This window comes from Vicugna pacos, chromosome 34 (assembly GCF_048564905.1).
Source record: "Vicugna pacos chromosome 34, VicPac4, whole genome shotgun sequence".
Lineage (NCBI taxonomy): Eukaryota > Metazoa > Chordata > Mammalia > Artiodactyla > Camelidae > Vicugna > Vicugna pacos.
The window spans coordinates 18,125,931-18,149,114 of NC_133020.1; the positions used below are offsets into that span (position 1 = coordinate 18,125,931).

The following is a 23,184-nucleotide window of genomic DNA, read 5'->3' on the forward strand; positions in this document are numbered from 1 at the left end:
TTTCCATGTCCTAGTCTTATTTTAAGGATGTCTCTTATAAGCATCATAGAAATACATGGCATCCAGCTTCCAAGATAGACCCCTAGTGAGTCTTGTCTCTCCGTATTCACACCCCTGTGTCGTCCTCTCCGGTACCAAATAGGGCTGCCCTGTGTGTTGTTGTGTCACCAACAGGACACTGAAAATAACAGAATTTGACTCCTGAGGCTACGTCATAAAAGTCATGTACCTTTTACTTTGTTTTCTCTTGGTTCATTCGTGCTGGAGGAAACCAGGTACCCTGTCATGAGGACGTTTAATCATCCCCTTGGAGAGGTTCACACAGTGAAGCACTATGACCTCCTGACAACAAACAGTATAATATACAAGTGTTGTGAGTGTGCCGTCTCAGAAGGGGACCCTCCAGCCCTAGTCAGACCTTCAGATGACTGGGGCCCAGCCAGCATCTGAGATACCTTGAGCCAGAACCACTGAGAGAAGCTAACCAAACGCTGAGGAATGTTTTTTACCTACGAAGAAATACGGTCTCTTGTTTTTCTTGAAACTCAGCTCTCTTGGTGTGTCTGATTTTTTTCCATGTATAACAGAGAAGTGGCTACAAAGAAATGTTTCTGTGGTCTAAAAATATGAGGCAAGTGAAATAATAATTGGCGACTCATGATGGACCTCTTTGTTGGAGACAAAACAGTGTGTGGAAGGGACAGGCAGATTCTTCAGAACACGCCCAACCAAAGACAGAAGACCCTCGTCTCCTGCTGATCGCTCCCTGTGAGAATGCAGCCCAGTGATGTAGGACCTGCTGGTCTTCCACGTGGATGGGAAATCCACATCTGAATGTAAAAGAATTGGCTCAAAATGTAAAAACAAAGACAGTCCTTAAACACACACACACACACACACACATATCCCTGACTACTTTGGGGAAAGTGAAGGCCAGAAAAGTCTGGTCACCTTTGCAAGCTGAAGGATGAAGTAGGTGGAGACTCCGACCTCCAGGACTCAGACTTCTTCCACTTCTGAGATTCTGTGGGATTAAGTACAAGCTGCAATGAATTCAGATCTATCCTATTTTCCTTGCTACCACGGCAGCATCCTAAATGTCCGTGGCTCTCTCTTCGGGCAAGGGGTTCCATCCTCAGTGAATAACTTGAGGAAGGGGTGGCAGCAGCCTGCTCAACACCCTCCCCACCTGTCCCCCGTAGTGTTTAGGATACATTAAGTCTTTCATGCAAATTATTGCAAGTAATTCAGTTTCACAGAAAGAGAGAAGCCGGAAGTTCAGGCGGACAGATGAATTTGTCCCTGAGTATTTGCAGAAGAAGAAAGAGGTATGTGTTTTTTTTCCTAAATCAATACACATTTTATAGTCTGGGAGAGGCCATTTCAAAGAGATAATGGTTGTTTTAGGAGGGTATGGAAGTAAGGGGAAAGTGTCTGCGGCCCAAAATGAATGAGTAAATCTTCCTATGAGAGGATGTGACTGATTCACGGAGGCCTTGTATGTGTTTGAAAGCAGATGCCTGGAACCATGCACTAACTGAATTAAAAGGAGAGGTTCCTTGGTCCAACCAAATCATACCATCCCAAAGCCTTTCCCACCAGTGAAGTCTGAGCTAAAAGGATTCCAGCCCATGTGTCACAGAAAAGCAGGGAGAGCTCAGCTGGAGATTCTGGGATCCTTCGCCTCTGTCAGGATGCCAGCCGGGAGAGTCCTAGAGAAGGTGCCCTTCCAGCTGAGACCCGGCGCCTCTGCTTCGGGATTTCAGGGCTGGGCCATGGGGAGGCTCAGCTTGGATGGGATATGAGAAATGCTGTGGTGATGCAGGGCAGAGCTCTGGACCAGGAGGCCAGGGCAAGGCGTGATCATGGGCTTTCCCACTTCTTCTCTGTGTGGCCTCTGGCAACTCGCGTTTTTGCTCACCTTTGTAACCACAGATGCCAGATAAACATTAGGGTTGCAGAATAGGATGAGAAAGTCTCCTCACTGAATAAGCTCTGGATTCCCAACCTTTCTTCCCCTTTAGGCCAAGCTGTGTCCTGCCGTGTGACGCCGTGTTGATGTCCACATATACTGTATACATCAAATTACAGCAGCTAATTATCAGCAGTAGGCAGAGGTGCCTCTGTGGCCATCAGGAGAGGCAAACAGCTCTGGTTCCGAGAACAGCCAGCCAGAGCTGGAAGTGGGTTTCCAAACAAGGGGCATGAGATGTCTTAGCAGATGCTACTCTGTCTGGAACACTGCTTGGGAGACCTGAATTATTAATAAAAATTCTAGGAAGCCTAGTAGCTTTTCAGGAACCTTTATCCAATTAAGGGAAGATAAATTCCAAGTATGCTTCCAAGCACCATTATGTTTTTTTCATTTTGAAAACTTTATATTGATATATAATACTCACAGAGCAAGTACACAGATTGTAAGTACCCAGTTCAATACTTGCTCACAGACTAAACACCCCTCTCATCACCAGCACCTAGGTTAAGAAGGAGAACAGGACCAGCCTCCCAGAACCTCCTCTCGTGCTCCCTCCTAGTCACCCTCCCCTCCCCCAAGGGAACAGTCTCCTGGTTTCTAACAACATAGATTAGTTCTGCCAATTTTCATATTCTTTGTGAATAGAATATCCACCAAGTACTTTCCTGAATCCTTCATGCAACACTATTTGACAGGTTTGTCCACACTGTGGTCTGTGGGCGTAGATGCTCCCGTGTATTGTATCTGAACCTGCCACTATGTATCTGTCTGTCCTGCTGTGGAGGAACACGTGTGTACTTTCCAGTTTGGGGCTATTATAAATAGAAGCATTGCTAAATTTGGTTCATTTTAGAGAGGTATTAAAGTATAAATCAAGTTGTTCTTCACTGTGCTCTTTTAGCATTTTTATTTCCTTTTTTTTAACCCCCAGGGAAGCAAGACTCTGGGCCAAGAAAGAGCCTAACCCTTTCTCTTAAAATTCACAGCCCTCTCCTCTTCCTCCTCGCATCTGCAGCTTCGCCCTGTCAGCTGAATTCTCAGCAGCCTTCTGGGTTTCATTCTCCCCTCTCCCCCTTTACCTAACACCAAAAAAGTAAACTCCCCTTTAAAGACGTTAAGTACTATTATAAGCACATTGCAAAAAAAAGAGAAAAAGCAGAAACTATACAGAGAAGTTTAAGAAAGTGACAACCTCCTGCCATCTGGAGATGACAGTGCAGTTACGCTAGCATGTTTCTTCCCAGTGTTTCTTCCACAACTGTTGCACATAGTTTCGATTCACTGTTTATGCTGCATATTCGCATCTCCTTTCACTTAAGATTAAACCGCAAGTACTTCACCACATCGTTTGCAACTGTTCTTCAACGTTGTTTCTCCCAGCTCTGTGATAATCCGCCCATGTGTGTGCCAAAGGTGACTGGACTAATCCCCTGCCCTGGGACCTCTAAGAAACAATGCTGCAGTGACTATCGGGGTGCAGATCTTTGTCCTCTTTGTAGGCGATTTCCTGAAGTTAATTCCTAGAAATGGACTTTGCTGTGTCAGGAGTAAGAACTTTTCAGCGCAATCAGGCACATCAAGTGTAGTCAAGCTGCTGTTTTTAGCACAGAAAGCTGCCTTTTTTACAGGCCCACCAGCTTTAGGAACTGAGCAGGAAAGAACGTGTTTCATTGCATCTTCATGTGCTTTGAATGTGTTTAATATGGAGTATCTTTATATTGTTTGGTTTGAAGTATTTAAAAATTGTTGATTTATTTGTTGACCTATGAGTTATCTGGACGTGTGTTTTAAAATGTCCAAGTATATAAGGATCAAAAAGTCTTTTAAGTTGACTTTTAATTTAATTGTATGGTAGTCAGAGAATACGATGCATAGTTTACCTATTCTTTGAAGTGTGCTGAGAATCTTGCATAATCAATTTTTGTAACTGTTAGAGTGATTAACCGTCTGAAGTTGTTTGGGGCTGAAGGGTTTCCTGAGATAAAAGACTTTCAGTGCTAAAATCAGGAAAGTCCTGTGCTGATTTGGTTCCTGTGTATACCTGAGAATGGTACGGGCTTTCTCATTATTGGGTGCAGAGTTCTAAACAGATACATTGGATCAAGTTTATTTATTTAAAATAAGCAATTTTTAGTTAAAATTTTTATTTTGAGAAAATTATAGATTCTTAGGCAATTGTAGGAAATAACAGAGAAATTCATTGTATCCTTTAAAGTTTCCTGTAATGGTAACATCTTGCAAAAGTATCCTGGAACATCACCACCAGAAATTGACGTCAATGCAGTTTTCTTCAGGTGTCATCAGTTTTACCTGTACTCGTGTGTGTGTGTGTGTGTGTGTGTGTGTGTGTAGTTCTGTACAGTTTTAGCACATGTGTAGGTTGGTGCCTGCACCACCACGTCAGGTTACGGCCATCACAACAAAGACGCCTCCTGTTACCCTTTTACCACGACAAGCACCTCTCTAGTTCCCCTCCCTCCCCTCTCTCCTATCCCTAACCCTTGGCAACCACTCATCTGTTCTCCGTTTCTAAACGTTTATCATTTCAAGAGTGTTCTATAAGTGGAATCAACAGTTTGTAACCTTTTGTTGTTGTTTTTTTTCCACTCAGGTCTTTCCTGGGAGATCCACACATGTTTGTCTCTTTTTGTTGCTGTGTAGTATTTCAGGTATGGGTCGACTGAAATAAAACACACAACCTAAAAGTTGAGAGTTATGTTTTATTGATGGACATTTCTGAGGACTTAAGCCCCAGATGACAGACTTTCTGCTCGCTCCAAGCAGCTGTTACAAAGTGACAAGGTAGAAGCCAGGAAATAGGAGTTTTTGCAACAAAGACCAGGTAGTCGAAACATCAAAAGATTACTGTTAATTAAAGAAAACCAGATATCTCAAGTTAAAAAGTTTAGCCCTTTTCTGGGTATGGGAAGGCACAAAGGTCTGGGCTCACTGAAATCATCCCTTAGCTGTCTAGGGCCAGGGCCCTCTTCTTCCACATCCTGGGTCTCCTGGGAGGGGGCACCACTGGGGGCGGCTGCAGAGGCCGGGCTGCCCGCTTGTCTGCATCCTGAGTTAACGTCTGCTCACTGCTGGTGTGGCGGTAGCGGCTGATGGCTTGATGGCCACAACATTCTTCGTTTACTGATACGACTTGTAATATTTTTCATTCATGTATAGGTGAACCAGTTTGTTTAGCTATTAACCCAAAGAAGGACATCTGGGTTGTTCCCAGCTTTTGACTAATACAAATAAAGCTGCTGTGGACATTCATGCGTAGAATTCTGTGGGAGCCTACATTTCTATTTCTCTGGCATAAATGCCCAAGGATACAATTACTGAGTTTAACAATTGTTTTAAAAAAACTTTTTTTTTTTTGCTGATTTTGTCTGCTTGACTTACAGATAATTGAGAAAGACTGTAAAGTCAATTTATCACTTTATGTATTTTGAAGCTATCCTATATAAGATGCATACAATTTTAGAATCTTTGTAATTTTCTGTCTATAAAATGAGAAGCCCACGTCCTGGGATAGTGGTTCGGGGTTCAGGAATTCTACTGTGCTATTATAAGGCAGGACCGAGGAAGGACCAGCAACTCCAGGAGATGTAGTGATTTGAGACCTCCTTGACTCTGTGGCAACAATGATGTGATGTCATTGTTGCTGAGACCATGAGAAGATTAGCCTGAAGTCGTGCAGTCTTTTGATGTTGAACCGTAGGCATTTCATTATGCGGATGGTGTTTGTGAAGGCAGGAAGTGAGCGTACTGCTTCTCCCATGGGTGTCCCCGGGGGAGAGGAGGTGGCGGAGGACGCCTTCCCTTTGGCTGAGGTGCTGGCTGTATGTGCTGGCAGCCGGGGCTGCTGGAACTATTTGCTGTCACCAGGACAAACGGTATATCACTTTGGAGAAAAATGTGGTGATAGCTATTAGATTTAAAGATTCTCTTCCCAAAGCCTAGGACATGCACTCCTGGGCGTATCCCCTGGACAAACTTTCAGCTGTGTGCACAAAGCAACTTGCACAGAATGTTTCCTGCAGCAGCAAGTGCAGTTCACAAGCACATGAACAACTAAATATACTTCAACAGTATGAATAAGTAAATGGTGGGACGTCGTTCTATGAAATGCCAAACAACTGTTAATAATAAACACATTACTTTCCCCAAATCTGAATGATAATTTCACTGGTAGAGCAGAAGCTACCTTCCCTCTCTCACATCTCCCTGATCTTAACTCTTCCTCTGCTCCCTCTAGACTGCCAGGATCTGCACCTCTGTGCCCGAGGGCCAGAGTATTGAGGAGTTAATGCACCCAGAAGCAGTCCTTGACAATCAGTGACCGGTGTAGGGTATTGTAGAAATACCCCCGCTCTCTTGACCCAAGAGTGGGGTAATTCTGAGGCATGTATCCTACCCTTTCTCCTAGACTTTCCTCTGGGGATGAAGCTCAGTGGCCCACGCAGTGGCTCGCGTAATAAGCATCTTTTATTGGCTGATTTCCTTTCCCATATGATGTCCCCACTTGCCTGCCAGTGTTTCCTGTTCTCGCAAATAAATTATCTGCACTGAAATTCTCAAGGCCCCTTTTGGAAGGGCTTTCAAGCTAAGGCACTGCGTGGAGAAATCTACATTGAAGGACATTTTCTTAGTATTTCTTTTTGGATCTTCTATCATTTTTTTCCTTCCTATCTCTTTGAAGAATTTCCTTAGCTCTATCTTCCAGACAATTTTTGTTCCAAAATATCCGGTGTTTGCATTTGAATTTTTCAATTAATTTACTATATATTTTCATTTCTAACAGTTCTCTTTCTTTTTAAATTGAAGTTTAATTGACTTACAATGTTGTGTTGGTTTCTGCTATACAAATAGTGATTCAGTTATACATACATATATTCTTTTTCATCATAGGTTATTACAAGATACTGAATGTAGTTCCCTGTGCTATACAGCAGGACCTTGTTGTTTATAAAAGTTCTTTTTCAGATCTTCCTCTCCTTTTCTCATCATGTCTTATTCTTTTATGTTTTCAATTCTTGCCCTTTGGCAAGATTTTAAACATTCTTATTTTTTTCCTCTCTCTATCTGATCCTACTAGTACTTGAAGTTCTGCGGGATCTTATCCTGATTTAATTGTGACTGCTGGTTCCCGAGTGTTTGAAAGTTTGTGCTTTCAAATTCATTCTCTAGAGAGCTTTATCTGTGGGTATCTTAAGTGACCTGAGAAGGTTTACCTTTCTAGGTACATTTGTGCTTGTTTCTGCCAGGATCTCCAGGACCTACCCTAGAACTAACATCTGTGTCAGCTTCTCAGCCTGGGGGTTCCTGGACCCCATGATCATGTCAGTTTGAACCTGAAATTGGCATGAGTGCCAGCCCGTGGCTACAAATTCTAGTGGAAGGCTTAATCTTCCCACCACCAACTAAGGCAGATGGAGACAGGCAAGTTCCCTGACTTCTATGCTAGTGGCTGAATTTTTTTCCTGTCTACGCTCTGGAAGGTGGTTCCCTTTCAGGGTTTCAGCCACATGCAGGTGTCTCGTTCCAGCTCTCTGCCTGGGCCAGACCGAAAGCCTCATTTCCTGTTCTTGCCAGGCTCGGCCTCTAGCCTGGGGGGTACCCTGACCCTCACCTTGCAGGGCTGAGATGCTTCCTGCTCGTTTGGGTCCCTCTTCCTCCTCGACCCTTGGAGATCCTGGGTGTGTGTGGTGTATGTTGTATGTGGTGTGTGTGGTGTGTGTTTAAGGTCGCGGAAAGAATCGGCACCACAAGCAGGTGGAAGAGCTCCGGCAGAGTACCTGAATCTAACCATCGCTGCCGTCACTTGACCAAGGCCTGGACTTGTGACAGGCCCTCGTCTTTCCCCCCTCCCTCCACTCTGGGGGCCCCACGCTGGCTGTTCACACCTAGCGTGGACAGGAAGCGGAAGTTCTCTCCTTCCTCTAAATACGGCTGCGAAACTGGCTCAGGTTGGGATGTTTTTCCAAACTTCCCTGGAGTCTGGCTCTGGACACCGTTTCCGGAAGCTCTGTTGCTCTGGCCTGCGTTTCTGCCCGGCCTGGACCAGCCGGGCCGGACAGCCTGCGCTCCTGGTCCTCCCAGCCGGGTGGGGCACTCTGCGTGGGGAGGACCGGGGACTGGAGTGGGGGCTCGGGGAGGGCAAGGCAGCTCATACGCAGCTGCTGGGAGGTCTCCCACCAGCCTGTTCAAAGCCTTATCGCCTGCGAGGTGTTTCTAATACCACTTCCGCGCATTGTTTCCTCCTGGTAATTAAGAGGCAGCTCAAGGGTGTTGTGGTGGGAAGTAGGGTGGTTGATGAACGTCACAACTTGGGCTTATCTCCCCCCAGCCACAGGGAGCCCACAGCCCCGGGGTCACTCTCCAGCAGAACAGTCCAGTCCCAGTTACTGGGAGCATGGCCTAGGGCTGGCAGCCCCACCGTGCACGGAGGCCGAATTTCCCAAGAGACCTTGGAGACACCCGCAGCCCCCATTTGCAGGGGAAGGTACGGTCCTGGGAGAAGGGTTGGCTCCTTGTGGGAGGAAGGTGCGGGACTGGCCCCTGCCCTGGGGGAGCTGGGGCTCTCCTCCTGGACTGGAAGGACTTTGGAGGGGGATTCGCAGCCGGGGAGCGTCCTAACACCACCACCTCCGCTTGCCTCTGATCGTCCTGTGGTTGCTTCTGTTCATCCCTGGGCTTTCCTGCTTGTAGCACTTGACCAGGTGGGACAGGAGTGAGTTTGCCCTCACCTCTGGGTACCTTCTAGGAGCAGCCTGATGTCCCTGCGTTGGGGGTTGCAGGAGAGGGGCACCTGCTTTGAGACCAAGACTTGGCCATATGAGACATCAGACTGTTCCTTCCACAGACAGATAATGGATGGGGCTACCTCTCCCGTGGCTGGATGGGGGAATTGGGTAGGAAGGGAGTCCCCCCACCCAGGGACTCTCAGGTGACAGACTCTGCACTTAATTTAGCAGCTTTTCCAGAGCAGAAGGCTGTGGCAGGGGCCCTAAGGGACTTGGGGGGAGGGGTGCTCTGCCAGCCAGGATCCAGTGTCCCTTCCTGGGGGGCTACACAGCAAGGAAACATGCCCAGGGCCCAGGGCCGCTGGACTCCTGTCCATTGATGAGATCAATGCAAGAAATGTTGCCTGAACACCTCCTGGGTGCTGGACACAGTGCTGTATGCGGGGATGCAGATGAGAGAGGTGTTCATGTACACTGTGGGTGACCGACCCGCAGACGTGGTTCCTGAGTGTTCTTGAAGCCTGGTGCCAGTGGTAGGAGCAAAAGCGGAAGACCTGGCAAACGTGGGGGGATGAAGAGGAAGGAATTAGCTGCCCGCCAGCTCTGAGCTGCTGCGGGGGCTCAGGGACAGGACGGAGGTCGGGCTGGCCTGGGGGCGCGTGGAAGAGAAGGCGAGCAGGGCTCTCCTTCTCTGGGTGCCTCTGGGACTGCAGTCTGAGGAAGGGTGCCTGAGCTCCTGGCTCATAGTGAGCGTTACTCTTGGGCCTGGCCCCAGCCAGAGCCTTTTTCGAGGGCCAGCAATCTATATTTAAAGGGCAAGTGGAGGTCAATCTTTTCTTTTGCTTAAAACGAATTCTCCCCACTTGATGCACTGCTGGTAGTGCATACCAGCAGCTACTAAAGCGGGCTCGTGTCTCCTGCTCCTCCACAGATGATTCCTGCCTGGCTTGGGAGGGTGCTGCTTGCTCTGGCCTTCACGTTGCCAGGTAGGTACCAAAGCGCTGTCATTCTCCACTCCTGCCCCAGGGCCACTGGGAACAGCCCCCTTCCAGGGATCAGCAGGTGTGTCTGGAGCTCACCTGTGTGCCCAGCCCCATGCTGGGCTGGTGTTGGGGCTGCCAGAGTCACTGGTTGCCTGGCTAATTCTCCTTGTGAAGGCTCTGCAGGATCTCCTCAAGGAGCCGGTGCCTGAAAATGTCCTCTCCAAGTAGGGAATTAAGAAGCCCAAGGGCCACAGAGAAACCTCTTTTATAATGGGGATGGAGAAAGGGGAAGAAGGAATCCAAGACTTGGGTAGGTTATTAGTTTTAGAAGGGATTGGAAGTCATCTAGTTGTACAGTTGTTCAGACTTCTCACAGTACAGATGAAGAGACTGAGGGTCAGAGAGGAAAAATGACTGCTCCAAAGTCACGCAGAACCAAGATCGGAGGTCAGTTCTGCTGGGCCCCAGGCCAGCTCTCCTTCACTGCATGACTCTGCCTTCCTTCCCTCACTGGGATAACGAGTCTGTAAATGGCAAGAGGGGCCCTGGTCTGACCCTGGCCTGAGCCTAGTCTCCACTGAGACAGCTAGGCCCACAGCACCCAGCCTGCCGCTATTAGTCTAGGGCAAAATGTACGTTCCTCACCCACTCTGCATCTTCCTGCTAGTGGGTCCTGCAGTAGGAGATCCAGGAAACAAAAAGATTGACTGCTGTGGTTTCCCACCTGCCAGCACACACATGCACGCAGGGTGTGAGGGTGGCAGGAGGGTCCCCTCGGAATTAGCCCATGACCTTGCAGGGGTTAACACTTCATAGAGTCTGTGTGTCAGGCGCACAGGCTGATCCGTTTAGGATTTAATATTTTCAAGATGAATGTACAAGGATGCTCATTACAGTCTATCTACACATCAGAAGCCTGAAAAATGCTAGACCCTCCCCATAGGGAGCCATACCAGATAAAATATAACGCAGCCGCTGAAAACCATGTTTTGGAAGTACGGCCTGATGAATTTTTCACAGTATATTGAGAAATAAACAGGTTGTAAATAGTTTGCCCAGTATAAGGACAAATTTACCCCCGAAAATCTGTAGTTACGTATGTGCTGCAAAATAGAAATAAAAGAGAAACAGTAAAACGTTAACTCTGGTTATTGCTGAAGGTTGGTCACACATGGTTTTAACTTCTTTTTATTATTTCTTCCATATTCTCCAAATTTTCTATATTAAGCATGCAGTGCATTTAAAGTCGGTGAACACATGTCATCAGAGTGGATGGATTTCCTGAAAAACAGCCCCTGTGTTACTGCTGAGTCCTGGGTCGTATCTGGGGCTGAAAGCAGCACTTCAGTCTTGTTTGGGATGGAAAGGACTTCTCCAGAGCCTGATTTTCTTTTCTTTTCTTTTGTTTTCAGGGGAGGAGGTAATTAGGTTTATTTATCTAAGTGGGGCACTGGGGATTGAACCCAGGGCCTTGTGCATGCTAGGCAGGGGCTCTACCACCGAGCGGTCCTCTCCCCCTCAGAGTCCGGTTTCTAACAGGTGCAGCCTCCCCACTGCCAGGCTGGAGTGGTCTGGGCTGGTGGCCCTAGCTGTGCTCACTCATGGCTTCTCTCCCTCCAGGGGCCCTTTGTGGAGAAGGGACTCCTGGCAGGCTGTCCATGGCCCGATGCAGCCTCTTCGGCGACAACTTTGTCAGCACCTTTGATGAGAGCATGTACAGCTTTGCGGGCAGCTGCAGTTACCTCCTGGCTGGAGACTGCCAGAAACACTCCTTCTCGCTCATCGGTGAGTCCTGGGCGCTGAGGCGGGGAATTCAGAGCAGGGGCCAGCGTAGCTCAGCCTTGGCATGTGGGGACGGCAGAGGTTGGGGGAGGTCTCCTATCCTTAGGACGGTGCCCGAGCAGAGAGCAAGGTGGGGAATGGCCTCTCCACGACACAGAGGTTCCCTCGGCTTCTCCATGGTCTCTCCCCGGGGCAGCCTGGTGGATGGAGAGAGTCTTCGCGCTTCTCCAGTGGTGCTCCATTGCTCTGGGTCCGGGCAACGCTCTGGGAGCTCCGAAGCTTCAAGAGAAATGATGACCCAGAAGATGCTTTGTAAGAAACAAAGCCTGTAGAAAAGGGAAGGATGGTGGCATATTTGCTGAAATTCAGAGTGTCTTGGTGACGTTGAGCACCTCCCGTGTTCCTGGCAAAGTGCTGGCACCATTCCCTTGTTATCTCTGCACCCCTGCGGCAGCTCTGAGATGTTGGGAGAGGTAAAGGCACCCTGCTTCACCCAGGAAGAGCTGAAGCCCAAGGAGGCTGCATGATCCTCTCAAGGGCTGACAGATTGTAAGGGAAGAGCTGGATTTTGATCCTGGGCTTATCAGGAGGAAGGAACTTCCCTCTGTACTGAGGAGAGAGGGCACCTTCCAAGGCTGGGAGCGGGGCTGGAGACAGAGATGGAACATTGTGGTTTGGTGACCTTCACTGCCTAAGAATTAACGAGATGTGTGTGGTGTGTGAGCTAGGGATGCTGCAGAACCTTCCCAAGGGAGGGGGTGGTCCTCAGCCTTGGGAGTGAGATGGCAACAGACTCACAATGTTACAATAAAAATTTTCATGACAATTGTTTTAAGGATGGTGAGGTAGACTTTATTCAAGAGGGACCACTGCCTTGGGGATTTTGCAGGAAAAGAAAGCGATGCTTCACTCTGAATATGTCAGGGACAGACAGGAGTTTATAACCAGGGGCCGGGGTTGGGTCATTGGATGGAAAATTACTAAGAAGAAACACCAGGGACAAGGGGGATTCTGGCTAAACCAGCCCGACAGGATTCTTGCTGAAGGCAGGCCAGGGAGAGACCAGATCCAGGGTGGGTTGTGAGGGGTATGGTCAGATACTGAGGGTAGGGGGTTTTTGCTGAAACTGAGCTAAGCGGACCTAGGATAGAGCCGAGGTGGACACCTGGTCGGGAAGCAGGGTTGAAGGACCCTGACTCAGGTTTGGTCCAGGAGACTAAGAGCATCTTTGTCAACACCCAGACCCTTACCTGAGATGCAGGCAGTAGGGCTCTTGGCGTCGTTATGCAATTGGTCAGGAAGGGTGGAAGCAGCACCCTAAGTGTGCCCGGCGAGGCTCTGCTTGGAGCCCAGTGAGTGGCCGTCCAGCCTTCCCTATGGGTTCCCCTGCTTCCTTGGCTGTCCCCTTATGCCGGCTTCCCCATCTGCCTTGCCTCTGCTGGAAAACCTATCCCAGTGTGACTTTGGTGGTCTGAATGTCCCTGGAATGCCATTTTCCCTACTCCTCTGTGAATCCCTCGAGGGCAAGGACCATGTCACACTCATCTTTGTTTCCTGGAGCTTAGCTCACGGGGATCCCTATTGACTCTGAAGGGGTCAATCCATGAAGCCTGGGGCTCCGTTGTACGGAAGGGCTGGTTTCGTCAACAGCATGGTCTGTGGGGCTCTGGGTGCGGGGTTTGCTCAGGCAGAGAGGACAGGGGAAGGTGTTCTGTGCGGTGGGGACAGCTTGAGCACAGGGAGAGTCTGGAAGGAGCGTGTGTATGCTCATTTTGTGCAGCCCGGTGTGTGTGTGGGGTTGAGGGGGTCAGTGTGGCCGGAGCCATGGTTCTCAGACTCCAGCACGCATCAGGCTGACCTGGAGGGCTGGTTAAAACAGACTGCGGCCCTGACTGGACCCCCCTGAGGCTTCTGAGTTGGTACGTCTGGGGTGGGGCCTGAGATGTCATTCCTGACAAGTTCCCAGCAGACGTTCCTGGTCCGAGGTGCGCAGGCCCGGGGAAGAGCCGGGGGAGGGCTGGAACATGGGGTGAGGCTGACGGGCAGGCCCTGCTGTCTGACGGGGGGGGGTTTGTTTCTCAGTGCAGGGGGCGGCGAGGAGCTGGAGGGGCGCCCTGGGCAGCAAGCAAGAGGTGTCAAGGGGAAATTGGCTCCTTGCCAAGACGGTCCTGAAAGGGAGAGAGGTGGGAGGTAGGATGGCCTTGGCCATAGTCACCAGGCAGGAGATGAAGAGGACCAGAGACATCTCTAGGGTGTGATGAATTAGGGAAGTCACCCTGAAGGCTGAACTCTGGGGACCCACCACACCTCAGAGGCAGCAGTGGAAAGAAAATGCACCTCCCCAGGGAAGCTGCAGGTGGTCCCAGTGTTTATTTAAGTGGATTTCTCCACCTTAAAAGTCACGGTGCACTTGCGACAACACGGACAGACCTAGACGGCGTTACGCTAAGTGTAATAAGTCAGAGAAAGACAAATATTAAACGATCTCACACTTGGACGCTTAACGAACAACCAACCAAACTCATAGAAAAGGAGGTCAGATTTGTGGCTACCAGAGGTGAGCATGGGGCCGGGGGATTAGATGAAGGTGGTCAAAAGGTCCCAACTTCCAATGAGAAGATAAGTAAGCACTGGGATGTGATGTACAACTTAAGGACTCTAGGCAACACTGCTGTGGGGCAGATGTGAAAGTTGCTGAGAGAGTAGATCCTAAAAGTTCTCATCATAAGGAAAACATTTTTTTCTTTTTTTCCTGTCTTTCTTGCTTGTGGCTACATAAAAATCCTAGTGGAGATGATGGAGGCCGCCTACCTGGGACGGCTCTGGGATGTACGTGGGACGGCGGGTTAGGAGTGACGGGAGGAAGGCTTTGGAAGAAGAAAGTGGTGGCAGCCCCTGACCCCATGGCTCTGAGCCTCAGTGGCGTTTCCAGGGAGGGGGACATTATGGGGACACCGGGGTGCCTGGGGCGGGGTGGCTGCCTTGGCTTCACAGTCTGTTTTAGCTCCTCTCTGCTGGGACTCCTTACCCTGGAGATGGGTCTGTGAGCCACACACAGTAAAACCTTAGTGCCAGGCACAGAGTTCAGGGAGGGATGAGAGAGGCAAACAGCATGTTGGAAAAGCCCTCTCCCCTATTTAAACCCAACGCCGGATCCCCCCTCCTTCAGTCCCTTCCCCTGGCTGGCAGGGAAACCCAAGCTGGGCTGGTGTCCCTGGGCGGTCACTGTCACCTCCTCCAGGAAGCCCACTTGACCACTCCAGCCCTGTCCGGCACTGGGCTCATCAGCTTGTGCTGTTGGCTGTTTTCCATCCATAAGACCTGCTGGCTCTGCCCCGGCAAGGAATGGAAGCACAGGAAGAGCCAGATTTAGGGTCAGAGGACCTGGGCTGCGGTGCCCTGTCTCCCTCTTCGCTGAGTATCCTCAGTCAAGTCACACAGCATCACTCAGCCTCCATTTCCTCATCTCTAAAGTGGAGACACTGTGAGGATCAAGGGAGACACGTTATTGACAAGTGTGAAGTTCCCCCCCAAACCTCAAAGGTTGAAAGCAGCCACATTGACCCAGGATGTCCACTTTTTGGAGGTGAACGTGGTGGTGAATGTGGCTGCTTGCGGTGTCTCTCAAGGTCAGGGTAACACCAGCACCCCTCCCACACATCCACGCAGGCTGGCGTCAGAAATCTGGCCTGTTTGGCCATCCTTTTCTGGGCTTCCGGGACCAAGGAGGGTGGAGGAGCGGGCTGAGTTAGGTCTCTCCGGTTCATATCCTCTCTGTAGGATTCCCCCTGGGGTCCTTATCCCTCTTTTTAACAACTTGATCTTACCAAGTGTCAGTTTTCTGGCAGGTAATTGACCGAAACCAGGCTATGGATCAATCTCATTTCGATGTAGGTTGGCTTAATCCCCACCCCAAATCGTGCTGCTAACGTCAGAGGACACGGGCGGCTACTTTTTCCATTCTTGGTGGTGGTGGTGATGGGAGAGGGGGGCAGGTTGGCAAGAGAGGGGTGTCTGAGGAGCTGGGCCATGCAGGGTGGGCTGGCACTGCTGCTCCAGGGGCCCGAGATGCTGGGTCCGGCAGCCCTGGATGTGCAGCTCCATCCTGCAGGCACGGCGGTGCCCTCCCACCTCCTTCTGCTCCATTGTTCTTCAATGACATCCTGTTTTCTCACTTCTAAGTCACCAATTCCCGTTCCTCTCCTGTGAACCTTGTTCACATCCTGGGTAAAGTGTTTGTGTCTGACCATGAGGGACCACCTGCTGTGAAAGGGAGGCCCCTTCCCTGATGCTGGCTCCCATCAGGAACCAGCGGGTTCCCAGGTCAAGGCTCCCAGTCACCGGCATGGGGACCCGGGAGAGACCTTGGGGGACCCGGGAGAGACCTTGGGCGTCCCGGTGGCCTCTAAGCCATGCCACAGAATGTGGCTCCCAAACCAACCCAGAGAGAGCCACGAACACCCACGTTCTGAGTCAGTTCCCCTCCCTGGGCCTCTGTTTCCACACCAGCACGTGGCCAGGTTAGACCAGATCGCCATTGCTCAGTGTTTGGACGATGATCCCCTGCATTGGAGTCACAGTGTCAGCTCCCTGTGGACCCAAGTCCCACGGTCCATGGAGTCAGGCTGCCTAATTTTTCACCTGGAAGGGGCGGGGGCTCCCATGCACCCCACATGGTGGGAGGCAAGGGGCTCCGTCTCCCTTTCTCCTGGTTCCCTCTTGTTTGACTTTCTGCTGAGTTCGTGGCTTGCCCAGCCTCGCAGGCCCTTCCTTTGTGGAAGTGGTAATGACCTCCAGGCTTTCCCAAGGTACCTGTTCTGCCCTGCTTCCCCTGGAACAAGTGACTGGTTAGGTGATTTTACATCCATGGAAGCCTTTGATACAGGAAAAAAATGTGGGGTGAGAGGATGGCTGTGCCCCAGGTCTCGGTTGAGTCCCTGGGACTCTCTCTGTCAAATGTGGGTCCTTGGGTTGGTATAAGAAAGAATTCAGGAGCGAGCCCCAGTTGAGTAAAGGTGGATTTACTCAGAGAGACACACACTCGACAGACGGAGTGCAGGCTGTCGTAGAAGGCAGGGGTTGTGCGCTCAGTTTACAGTGAAAGTAGATACGCACCCCACAAAGGGCAGGCTCTCTTCCTCCAAAGGGACGGTGGCCACGAGGTGTGGGCACTGTTGGTTTTCGTGGGCTCAGTAACTTTGAATGCTAACAAGTGGGGGGATTATTCCAGCCACTTTGGGGAAGGGGCTGGGATTCCTAGGAGCTGGGCCACCGCCCATTTTTTGGCCATTTATGGTCAGCCTCGGAGCTGTCACGGCGCCTGTGGGAGTGTGTTTACCATGTTAATATATTACAGTGAGCGTGTAATGAGGCTCAAGGCCCACTGGAGGCCAAATCTCCCCATCGTGGGCCTCGAGGCCTGTTGGGGGTTGAATCTCCCTCCATCTTGGTGTGAACTGCTGTGTTCTTCCTTGAAGGGCTGTGCCCTGCCTCCTTCCTTCCTGTCTCACCTTGAAGAGCTCCAGTTGGCAGCTGCAGGATGGCGGCTCGCCCACCCTCCAATTGACACCCCCAGCCCACTTCCCACCCCCATTCCCACCCCCGGCAGGCCGACTGGTTCTCAGGCCCCCTTCCTGAATCCCCGTGACCGGAGGGAGTGCCTTTGAGGGGAGCTGACCAGGGTCCCTCTCCTGTTCCCAGGACAGAGATGCCTTTGGCTCAAGGTACTGGTTGAGTTACCCAGCAAAGCAGGGGTAGAGCTGCCCGTGCCTCTGCTCTGTGAGACTGGGGTGGATGGGAGGGAGAATCGTACTGACGAGGAGGTGGGTTCTGTGGTCGAGGGGGTCTCTGGGCTCATGGTAGCCCCTCCAGCAGGCAGGTGGGACATGGGGCTCACTGCTGGCAGGAGTGTGGTGTCCACATCTCGTCTTTGGCTCACTGTGGATGCCAGGGGGCCAGGAAGTCTCCTGGGAGGGACTGAATGGAAGGTTGTTTGCTTTTTCAACGTTGTGCTATGGAAAATTTCAAAGATACAGAAACGCTGAAAGAAAAGGATGGCGAACACCCAGATCCCCACCCCTCAGGTCCTGTCATTAACGTTTGCGTCTGTGTGTCTTATCACTTCTGTGTGTTTTCCTTTGGCTCATTTCTTGCTTTTGGACAGTTTGCTTAACTTTTTAAAGATCGACTTGCTGCCAAAACTATTGAAAGTGAAAATGCAGTTCAGGGAAGACTCCTCAGGGGAACAGGACAAAACCCTTCCCCTTGGAGGGCGGGCTGCTTCACCCCGGCCAGCGCTGGTCTGCAGCTGTGCAGATTGTGGCTTGTGGGCGCTCGGTGGGCGGTGGGCCTTTCCTGGTGGCCCCCGAGAGGCTAATGGTATCTCGCTCAAGACTCTATTCTTAGAATGGGCTCAGTACTCACATGCGACAGCCCTCACTGAAATCATACCAGAAACAGGTCTATTTTCTGGCTCATTTTGGCTGGTTCGGGGTGTGTATGTGTGTGTGTATCAGGTGTCACTGTCCTCCGGCTGCCTGGGTCTGGTTCGGATGCTGGCTGGGGTCTCCACCTCCCAGACCTCTGCCAGGCGGCCCCTTCCTTAAGCTTTCTTTATCAGTGGTCCCAGCCGTGGCCCCACCACCTCATGTCAACAGACCTTCCTGGGTCTCCTGGACTTGGCTCCATATGCATTCTTGCCTCCTCTTTTGCAGATGAGCTGGAGCCCACAGTCCCCTCACCCTCCTAGAAGAAGGCACATTTCCTCATTCCCAAGGTTAACCTTTGCACTTCAGGGGCCCAGAGGCACTGTGTCCCCCACATTTGACCCCTGTTTCTCCAGCATCTTCCATCTCTGTCTTCACTGGGTGCCTTCACTGTCCCTCTTTCCATCAACTTCTCAGTCTCAAAGGCTTGAGACTCGGACCATACTGTTCCTTCCGGACCCTTCATCTCCTGTGGCCACTCAGGAGTTATCTTTGAAAACCGACGGCTGAGCTCAAGCGCCGGTTCTAAGGGGTGAGCAGTGGGATTGTTAAGTCTTCCTAATGCTGCACACATGTCTCTTCCTGTCTTCCCAGTTTCATGTCAACTGCCATCGCCCTTGTTTCTGCATTTGCCCCTCACAACGGAAACCTCAGAGACCATTTTATTCTGTGTTTGGCTGTTCACATATCTCTTACAGCAACATGGATCATTTGCTGTGTCCGTATGAAGTTCCCTGCATGGAGTGAGGCACTTGACCTCCAGGAACTTTTAGAGATGCTTTTGCATCTCTCAACTTTTCCCAGAGAATCAGATTCGGTGCGCTGAGGAGGAACTTGTGAATCTCCGTTCTGTCCTAAGAGAGCATTTTAGATAACACATCCCAGAGTACCTGCCATCAGTAACCCACCCTGTGGCTTTGACTCGCTGCCTTACAGTGTATTTGATTCATGTGCATCTTCATACTTAGTTTGTAAACTCCCGGAAGGAGGAGGTCATGCTTTTACGTTTTTCTTTTGAGAAATGTAAGCTACTACTGGAGGACTGTGTATCCAGAAGGCACTCAATAAATATTTTTAGGTGAGTGGAAAGATGAGTGAGTAAATGAGACTTTTAGGGGGATTTTTTTTTTGTTGCCCATATATTAAACCTTTGTGGGGGGCGGATTTTCCACTCAGATCATAAGAGACAATGGTTATAAATAAATGTATTAACGTTTTTCAAGGAATGATCGCTACCCAGTTTAAATGATTGTTTTCTCTTTCAGGGGACTTCCAAGATGGCAAGAGAGTGAGCCTGTCGGTGTATCTCGGGGAATTTTTCGACATCCATCTGCTTGTCAATGGCACTGTGCTGCAGGGGGCCCAAAGGTAAGGTGGAATGAGCCCAGAATGTCCAAATTAGAAGGGGCCCTGGGGATTCCCCTTGGAGTCCCCCTTCGTTTTTCAGATGAAGGAGCAGGGTCCAGAGAGAGGAAGCAGGTGCTCCCAGAGGAAGGGCAGGGCTGGGTGAGAGCCTGGTGTCCCGACTCCTAGACTGGGCCCTCGGCCCCTTTGCACCGTGGTCTGAAGCCTGTAGCATGCATCTGGGTTGAAGGGTAGAGGGACACCCAGGAAATGGATGAGAAGCCCCCTTCCTGAGCTCCCTCTGTCCTTCCAGCGTCTCCATGCCCTATGCCTCCAAAGGGCTGTTTCTGGAGGCTGAGGCTGGGTATTACAAGCTGTCCAGCGAGGCCTATGGCTTTGTGGCCCGGATTGACGGCGGCGGCAACTTTCAAGTCCTGCTGTCAGACAGATACTTCAACAAGACCTGTGGACTGTGTGGCAACTTTAACATCTTTGCTGAAGATGACTTTCAGACTCAAGAAGGTAAGCTTTTCTGGGACCCCGTTTCCCTGCTCGCAAGCCTTCACTGTCTCTTCTCCTGGGATCCCAGCCTCCCCGGGTCCTCACCGCAGTTTATCCCACCAGCCTTCTCTCTTAGCTTCCTACCTCCTGGCCTAGACCCTCTGTCAAACCAGATCTTGGAGCTCTTCAGACCTGGCTGAGTTCCAGTTTGAATTCCCCATAGCAACTTACACATGGTAGATGGTTGATAAATGCTGAGTGGCTTGAACAGATTCTCCTGAGCCACTGTGATGGAACGTCATGGGTGAAACCTGTAAAGGGTGGTCCTCTGCACTGTCCAAAAAGGCCAGTGTTTAGTGTGTGTGCATGTGTATGCTCACAAGCAATAGAAGGTAATATGGACAATGTGAAAACTGCTAATCTTTATTCTACTGATAATTTCAATTACATAAACATTTAATCAGTGATGCTCCCCTCAAAACCTGAACATTTGTGTGTGCATTCTCCTTCTTTGTGATTAAGGGGTAAGTGTGCGGAGAAGCAGTTGATTATTCCTTTCATTAGACTGGGAAATAGTAAGATCATTTGTTTTGGTCTTCTCCTGCACCAGTTTCTCAAACTTTATTTTTCAGTATGTTCATTTGAGGCTATCAATTTTCCTTAAATGCTGTTTTAGCTGTACCACACCAATTTTCATGTGCAAATATTTTCATTTTCAGTTAATTCTATGAATTCTCAAATTTCCATTTTGAGTTTTTTTTTAACCTATTAAATTTGTGTAAAATTTTTAAATATTTAGAATTTTAAGAAGTTATCTTTTGTAGTCAGAGAAAGACAAATACCGTATGATATCTCTTACATGTGGAATCTAAAAATGATACAAATGAACTTATTTACAAAACAGAAACAGATTCACAGAGGTAGAAAACAAACTCATGGTTTTCCCAAAGGGGAAAGGGGTGGGGAGGGATAAATCAGGAGTTTTTGGTTAGCAGGTACAAACCACTATATATAAAATAGATGAACAACAAGGTCCTACTGTGTAGCACAGGGAACTGCATTCAGTATGTTGCAGTGAATGCTACTGGAAAAGAATCTGAAGAAGAATCTCTCTCTGTATGTATATGTATATATATAGAACTGAATCACTTTGCTCTATACCAGAAACTAACACATTATAAATCAACTGTACTTCAATTTCTTAAACGTTATCTTTTGTAACTAAATTGATTTCTCATTTAAATGAGAAACCTAGGGGGGTGTTGTCTGTGGTCTCGTACGGGATCTTTCCTGCGGCTATTCTAGATATGCTCCAGCAGAACGCTTTCTAACTGGTGCTGGATTCCGTGTCTTTCTTCGAACTACCTTTGTTAATTGTATTATTCAAGTCTACTGTTTTTTTTTTTTTAACCACGTTTTGTCTGCTTCATCCACCTACTGCTATGTAAATAATGCCGCAATGAACGTGGGTATACAAGTATCTTTTCAAGACCCCGCTTTCTATTCTTCTGGGTACACACCCAGGAGTGGAATTGCTGGGTCACATGGCAATTCTTTGAGGAACTGATACACTGTTTTCCATGGTGGCCCTGACATTTACACTCCACTCACAGTGCACAAAGGTTCCAATTTCTCACATCCTCTCCAACACTTGTTATTTTCTGTTTTTTTTTTTTAAGTTGCTATCCTAATAAGTGTGAGGTGGTATTCGTATATAGGTTTTTGTGTAGACATATGTTTCATTTTCTCTGGGTGAATATTTAAGAATGGCATTAGTGGGTGGTATGACAAGTATATGTTTAATTTTGTAAGAAGCTGTCAGACTGTCTTCCAAAGTGGCTGTATCATTTGCATTTCTATCAGCAATGTGTGAGTTCCAGTTGCTCTGAATCCTTGCCAACATTTGGAATTGTCACATTACTATTATTATTCATTATTATCACTGATTTTAATGAATGTGTAGTGGAATCTCATTATACCTCACTATTGTTATTTTAGTGTCACCTAATCTTTTTTTGTCTTCTGACTATAAAATTTTGCCTCTTTTCATTTATTTTATATTAAATTGTGTTGTTGATGTATTTGGATATGTAGTAACTGCCTTATTTTGTACTTTTTACTATTACTGATTTTTCTATGCTACTTCTTTCCCTTCTGCCTTCACTTTCCCCCCACCTTGTTTGAATAACCACTAAATTTGGCATTATTATTGTAATTTTACATTATCAGTGCTTCTTTAGGTGTACCCTCATGTTTACTAGCTTCTTTGCTCATAAATTCTCCTTGTACCTTACTATTTTTTTTGTAGGTTCAGTTTCTATTCTTCTAAAAAACATCCCTTAGTAGTTACTTAACTCAGGGTCTGGTAGTGATAATTGAAACAAACACTTCGTCATTCTTACATGACATTTTAGCTAGGTATAGAATTCTCGGACATCAGTTACTTCTCGCAGTGCTTTGAGGATGCTGTTCCATTACTGCTGTTGAGAAGTATGTTGTCAGTCTAATTGTCGCTTCTTTGCAGATAACGTGTCTTTCAGCTTTGTGTAGAAGTCATCTCATTGCTTTTGATATCCTGAAATTTCACTGTGTTCTTTCTGTGTGTGGGTTTTATTTTTACTATCATGCCTGAAGCTGATGATTCCTACCTTCCAGCAGATGTAGAAAATTTCAGTCATTTTCTCTCTTCTCTTAGACATATGTTGGGTATTTTTAGTCCCCCTTTCCCCCATCTTTTTTACCTTACTTCCGCTTTCCTCTTTATCCCTCCTTGTGGCTTTCTGTGTGATGTGCTCATGCTGGCTGGTGAGAACCAATTGTGTGCATCTTTTCTAGCTCCATGTTCAGGAATGTCATGTTGGTAGCTTGACATTGGCCATGGTGGGGAGATTTACACCATGAAAAATAGCAAATCTTACACATCAGGGCTTATCAGCACATCTCTACTTGGATTTATCTTCCAGTTCACTGATTCTCTCTCAGCTCTGGCTAACTGACAGATGATGTCTAATCCACTAGTTGAATTTTCTTTTTTATTTCATTGACTATAGTGGTAATTTTAGAAGGCAAATCTGGCAATTTTTCTACTCTATTTTTTCTTGTTGTCTTGTTCTTTTATCAAGTATCAATTTTTTCTTTATAATAGTAATTTAAAATATATTTGTTTTATAACCTCTGTACAACAACTTTATTATCTGAAGTTTTTAGAGCTCTAATCATGTTATTTTCATTTCTGCTGAGTCTTGCTTGAAGTGAATTGTCTTCTGTGTTTCATAATTTTGCATTGTAAGCTCATCTTTAGAAGGATTTTGTGTTAATTTTTTAGTGTGGAGTGACTCAATTTCACAAGAAGTAAAAATTGGAATCTCAAT

The 23,184-nt window shown here is 48.4% G+C and overlaps 1 protein-coding gene across 2 annotated transcripts in view; it reads left to right on the plus strand.

Annotated features, from left to right (window-relative positions):
* The first annotated feature begins 8,109 nt into the window (after positions 1-8,109).
* Positions 8,110-23,184, plus strand: part of VWF (von Willebrand factor) — a 116,020-nt gene continuing 100,945 nt past the window's right edge. Inside the window, exons 1-6 of one of the 2 annotated variants that reach the window (XM_072954676.1) lie at positions 8,110-8,238; positions 8,322-8,477; positions 9,650-9,704; positions 11,322-11,486; positions 19,234-19,336; positions 19,626-19,834. In XM_072954676.1, the coding sequence (XP_072810777.1) occupies positions 9,650-9,704; positions 11,322-11,486; positions 19,234-19,336; positions 19,626-19,834 (532 nt within the window). In that variant the 5' untranslated portion in view covers positions 8,110-8,238; positions 8,322-8,477. Of the gene's footprint in view, positions 8,239-8,263; positions 8,478-9,649; positions 9,705-11,321; positions 11,487-19,233; positions 19,337-19,625; positions 19,835-23,184 lie in introns of those variants that run through there. The other variant, XM_072954675.1, reaches the window with a different exon arrangement.